At 37.1% G+C, this 6,000-nt stretch overlaps 2 protein-coding genes across 3 annotated transcripts in view; both read left to right on the forward strand.

Moving 5' to 3' along the window:
* The window catches only part of Bbs7 (Bardet-Biedl syndrome 7), a 45,375-nt gene extending 39,381 nt beyond the window's left edge, over nt 1–5,994 (forward strand). Inside the window, exons 16-20 of one of the 2 annotated variants that reach the window (XM_010611065.3) lie at nt 655–764; nt 854–957; nt 1,084–1,207; nt 3,500–3,645; nt 5,622–5,994. In XM_010611065.3, the coding sequence (XP_010609367.1) occupies nt 655–764; nt 854–957; nt 1,084–1,207; nt 3,500–3,633 (472 nt within the window). In that variant the 3' untranslated portion in view covers nt 3,634–3,645; nt 5,622–5,994. Of the gene's footprint in view, nt 1–654; nt 765–853; nt 958–1,083; nt 1,208–3,499; nt 3,854–5,621 lie in introns of those variants that run through there. The other variant, XM_010611060.3, reaches the window with a different exon arrangement.
* Nucleotides 5,195–6,000, forward strand: part of Ccna2 (cyclin A2) — a 7,276-nt gene continuing 6,470 nt past the window's right edge. The window contains exons 1-2 of the mRNA XM_010611351.2: nt 5,195–5,388; nt 5,473–5,853. Coding sequence (XP_010609653.1) covers nt 5,195–5,388; nt 5,473–5,853 — 575 coding nt within the window. The remainder of the gene's footprint in view (nt 5,389–5,472; nt 5,854–6,000) is intronic.

Raw genomic sequence — 6,000 nt, forward strand, 5'->3', positions numbered from 1 at the left:
TCCCAAAAGAAGACCACTAAGATATATGCATATCTATGTGTGTAGTCAGACAGTTGATAATAGCTAAATTTTGGAAAGCAACCTAAATGCCCATCAACTGGTAAATGGATAAAAATGATATATTTTTTTATATATATACAATGGAGTATTCCTCTGCCATAAAGAAGGATAATCCTGAGATATTTCTAGCTAAATGGATGCACCTTGAGACCATACTCTTAGGCAAAATAAACCAGACACACATGTTTAAATACCACATTGTTTCTCTTGTGTGAGAAACCAAAAATGGAAATAAGGACCAAAATGTATAATAGATATTGGGAAATGGGAAGAAAATGTTCAAATTATAATGGGAACCAGTAATGGAGAAGGAAAGGAAAGAAAGGACAAGATAAAAGATGCTAGAAGAAAAAAATGGAAATAAAGCTATTGTAAATGAGAGGAGGAAGGGGGGAATGGGAAAAGAAGCAAGATATATCACATACAGGTACAATTTCCCTATGATGAATGTTATTATGTATATCTAAAATGGACTGATAAATGTTTTGCTTTAATAAAATCAAGTAGTAAACATTGAGTACTAGTCATAAAATACATAATTACAGGTATAATTCCTTCTACAGCTTGTCTTTTCAAAATATATTAATTTTATAGAAAAGGAGAAGGCGTTTTTAAATCTGACAACATTTCTACAATTTCCATTCTAAAAGATGTGCTTTCTAAAGAAGCCACAAAAAGGAAAATTAACCTCAACATATCATATGGTATGAAAAATTAATCTTTTTTGTAGTTATTGTTATAATGTTTCTGATGGAAGTGATTTATCTAATTGTGTCTAACCAACTTCTTTTAGAGATAAATGAAGTATCAGTCAAACACACTTTAAAACTAATCCACCCAAAGCTGGAATACCAGTTGCTTTTGGCTAAGAAAGTGCAGTTAATTGATGCTTTAAAAGTAAGTTTATGTGTCACGGACTCATGATCATTACTTTAAATAATGGGATTTCTAAAATCATACTTTCACATTACATTTTATTGAATTGTGAATATTAAGGTGCTTCTCTTTTTTAATTTAAAAAAGGAATTGCAGGTTCACGAGGGAAATGCAAACTTCTTGATACCAGAATACCGTAGTATTCTAGAAGAGGCTGATCACCTACAGGAAGAATACAAAAGGCAACCTGCGCATCTGGAAAGACTGTATGGTTAGTGGACTGTTCTCATATCTTGCTATATTTCTTTTCATCTGGCTGTTTGCTGTGGATCATAAGAAATAAGTTAGGCAGAAAAACAAATGCAAATGTTACATCAGTCATGAGCCAATGGCAACCAACTTACTGCAGAGTATTTTGTATTCTGTCTAACTTGTTTTAAAATTTAATATTTTTAATTGATAAAATGGTAGTAAAACAAGTAAAAATATACTGTGGTGATTTATATATAACAAAAAATATAGTATAAAATGAATAAATCTTATGACATATTAAGAAATTCACTTTTGACTGGGCACTGTGCTGCACACCTGTAATCCCAGCACCATGGGGGCTGCTGAAGGAAGATCTTATTTCAAGCTTGGGCTACATAGCAAGCCCTTGTCTCAAACAAAACAACATTTAGACATACTTTAAACAAATAAATTTTCAGCTGTTACTGCTATTGCAGAATATAGAAATGCAGCATTTAATATTTTTAGTCAAAATTTAATAACGGATATTGGCATCTGTGAGAAAGGAACAGATTGAGGAAAACTTTTTTTTTTTTTTTTAATTTTCATCACAGAGATTGGGACTCCTAAACTACATTGCTAGGCCTTTTTTTGTTTTATTTTGAAAGAAGTTCTTGGTAAATTGCCCAGGCTGGCCTCAGACTTGGAAACCTCCTCCCTCAGCTTCCTGAATAGCTGGGATTATAGGGGTGTACCACCATACCCAGCTAAGAAAAGGTTTTGTTAGCAGCATGCTGTTGATGCCATCTTCCTAATCCAATGATATATATAATCCTTATAACAGCTCCACAAGGTAGATGTTATGGTGTTATCTTCATCTTTTAAATCTTTAAATATGAGACTAAAGAATTTGTTGTCTCATACCTTGTTAGATGCAAATCCTGCACTAGAAGCTTCTCACTTCAAAATTCATGCTTTTTTCGCAATGCCAATCCATCCACAGGCAGTTGATTGATTTTTTTTCCCCCATTACTGGGAATTGAACCCAGAGGCTTTGCACTGAGCCACACCCTCCCCCAGCACCCACTCCCCTTTCCTTCCTTTTTTTGGGGGGGACCCAGTCTAACTAATTCACTAAATAGCCCAGGCTGGACTCAAACTTAACTATTCTCCTTCCTCAGCCTTGCAGAATGCTGGGGTTATACGTGTGTGCCACAACACCCAGCTTTAATTGATGTTATCAGTCCACATTGATCCTTCAATCCATCTCCTGAATTTATTATGTATCCAGAGATTTCCTCACAAACTATAACAATATATAATAACAATGTTTCCTATGTAGCAAGCACAAGACTTCTTTTATCCTTAAAACAACCTAGATGATGGGTGGTGCAGACCTGCCACCCATTCTCAGTGATTTCAAAACCAGAAAAATTTTAAATAAATCATCTGGCAGCAAAATCTGACTTAGTATATATAACTTAATGATAAATTTGACCTAAATTGACATGAAGTTATTTCTAATCTTTTAAATTTTATTTAATGCAAAGATCTATATATTTGTTGTCAAAATATTAGTTTTATTATCAGACATTGTCACTCAGTCTTCTTAACACATAAATGGTACATTTCTTTTATTCTCTTCCTAAAATATGAAAACTTTTGCAGTGCATTTGCACCAAGAATTTTAGATAAAGGACTGACAACTTGAACTATTCCTATTTTATATCTGGAAAAATACAGAGGTGAAATAATTTGCCAGATCCTTGAATCTAGGACTCTTGACCTTCAAGACACATCCCAAACATGACCATATATATGGAATATTTTAATTTATACAAAACTATTAAGTATAGAATCTGTTTTGTTGTGATGTCATATTTACCAATACCTATTCAAAACTGGTCAGCCATTGTCTGAATGAATAATTTATAAACAGTTGTTAAAAAGATTATTAGAGCCTGATGTGGTGGTCCACGCCTGTAATCCTAGCACTCAGGAGGTTGAGACAGAAGGATTACCATGAGTTCCAGGCCACCCTGGGCTACATGGTGAATTCAAGGCCAGCCAGAACTACAGAGCGAAACCCTGCCTCAAAAAATAAATAAATAAATAAAATAAAATAAAAAATACACACACACACACACACACACACACACATATATACACACACACACACATATATATATTAGATATATAAAATTTGCCTCCCCCCAATATTTTAAAAAGTATCAACACTTGCAGATTTGTATATATTAATGGATTTTTGGGTGCTTGGAAATACATGATTAAACAATTACTCTGTTTCATTAAAAAACATTTTTCTTTCTAGGAATGATCACCGATCTTTTCATAGATAAATTTAAATTCAAAGGCACCAATGTAAAAACCAAAGTACCTCTTCTACTAGAGATTCTGGACAGTTATGACCAAAATGCATTGATTGCTTTCTTTGATGCAGCATGAAAGGTAAAAAAGGTAAAAGTCAAAGAAGTGGTGTGCTTATCAAAAAAATGTTGAAGCAGAATCACAAGCTTTTAATGTTAAAAATATTTTAGATATGACTTTTTAATGTAAAACTTCTATTTCTTTTGACAATGGAACTATTTAAAAATATTTTTTATTTTTAAAACAAATTGAATGATTATAAAGGAATGTTAAATTTGTGGCAAGTTGATATTTTAAATTGAGAAATGTTTTGAAAATAAAACTTCAAATTTTTTATGAAATGTATACAATATAAACTACAGGTTTCACAAATTTTAATTTTTATAAAATACCTTATTTAATCTTCACAATTGTTTTATAACTTTGTCAAATAATGTAAGAATTCTCCATGATATGAAGTAATTAAGAGGACACGCTAGTATCTATAAAGGTGAACCAGAATCCAAGTTCTGGTACCTGGTTTGCATACTGGTTCCTGTGTATCACCAACCAGTGAAAATAACCTACCATTTGTGTTTTAGGAGTTAGAATTGATCTGCAGCTGATTTCTCTCTTGCTTGGTAACATTTTATGACCCTGCTGTAGTTGGTGAAATGCATAGCTGCCTCAGTGCTGTAAATTATGGCCAGGGGAAAAGCAGAGAAAAGGGACTTTAACTTGATGTACCCAACCAATCGAGCTGTAGATGTATACAGTGAAGAGTGATGGGGGCTAAGGTTTTTCTTGCACTGCTGTCCACAGACATCCATGTTATTATACATGAAGGAAAATAAGACTCAAATTACAGAAATCTTGTTAATTAATCTTAATTTATATTTATTTACTTCTGGGGAATATTGTATTTAAAGATTTAAATGTCATAAAGACAGTGGAAATGAGCTATTTTTTGTGTTTTCGAGAAGAGTACATGGATCTGGGTGTGGTGGCACACGCCTTTAATCCCAGCACTTTGGAGGTTTAGGCAGGGAAATCATTTGAGTGTAAGGCCAGCCTGGGCTGTGTAGTGAGTTCAAGGCCAGTCTGAACTGCCCTGCAAGATCCTGTCTCAAAAAACTACAAAGGGCGGGGGGTGGGGGGTAAATGTGTATATTTTTCGGAAAACAATGGTTCATTATGTACAGTCCTTGAATATTAAATGTTAAAAATTTGATTAAGGCACATATGGTGTAATTTTATTTTAATAAGGTCATACTGTTTTTATTGTATTTAAGGGGAAGTGGTGGGGATTGAACCCAGAGCCCTGCACATGCTAAGCATGTGGTCTACCACTGTGCTACAACCCCAGCCCCCATTTAAACAACCTTCATTTCTAAATGGAACATTAAAAAGAATCGTACCTAGATCACTAGTATTTTACTCTGTGCTTGATTGACACTGCTTGAGGGGGAAAGACAAAAAATTTTCTATTTGAATTCGTTTATATTACAAATGGTAGAGCCAGGTGGCATTTTAAGTTGCTTGCATCTAAATTAGGAAAAATAAAAATCCGAAGACTGGGCTGGGGATGTGACTCAGTGGGAGCTTGTGCTTAGTATCCACAGATCTCGTGTTCAATCCCCAGCATCAACACATTCACAAAATGCTTACTGTAAGAAAATGCTTTGTGAAGAAACAGCTCAGTGGTCAGATATTTGATAGTTTGCCGCTTGTTTATGTGAGCAGCGTGTCAGATGATTTATGTACCCTACTGAATCCTAACAACCGCATTCCACGTAGCCAATATTATTCCCAGTTAGCGGCCTCGTCAGAGTTCCGACTCCAGGAAATGCCTCAGTCAGCCTAACTATAGGTTCAGAGCTAGCTAAAGGATGGGACGGCCCACTAACAGTTGAAGTTTAATTCCGTTTGTCCTAAAAGGGTTAGCCCTTGCGGTGAGATCCAGGATTGCCCTGTAGCTCAATTTAAAGTCGAGAGGCGCTGGGCTCCGCCTCCCCCGCCCTTGCGCTCTGCGCAGGCGTTTTTCCTCCCGCCGCGGTTCTGCGATTCTGCGCCCCGCCCCTGTTCAGATCCCTCTAGGGCCGCCTTCCCTCGCCCTCAACCCTGTCGCATCATTGACGTCAAGGACCGCGTCGGCTCTCATTGGTCCATTTCAATAGTCGCGGGCTACTTGAACTGCAAGAACAGCCACGGTACCGGCGGGCTGCTAGCTACTTCTCTGGGCGTCCTGTTCCCTTCGCCTCCGGCCGTGTCTACCTCCATCCGTGGCCACCTCCTTGATCCAGCACGGGCCCGAGCCGGGTGAGCGGACGGCGGGCAGGCTGGCTCGGGGTGTGGTGGTGGCGGGGACTGGAGTGTACTTCGGCGAGGTCGACGTGATCTGTCGCGGGGCGGAGTGCACGCTGCTTGGCGCCGCAGGCTGATACCGCCGCTCGCCCCCGGGAGCAG

The sequence above is a fragment of the Fukomys damarensis genome, unplaced genomic scaffold (assembly GCF_012274545.1).
Source record: "Fukomys damarensis isolate Sample0158 unplaced genomic scaffold, DMR_v1.0_HiC HiC_scaffold_38, whole genome shotgun sequence".
Classification (NCBI taxonomy): Eukaryota; Metazoa; Chordata; class Mammalia; order Rodentia; family Bathyergidae; genus Fukomys; species Fukomys damarensis.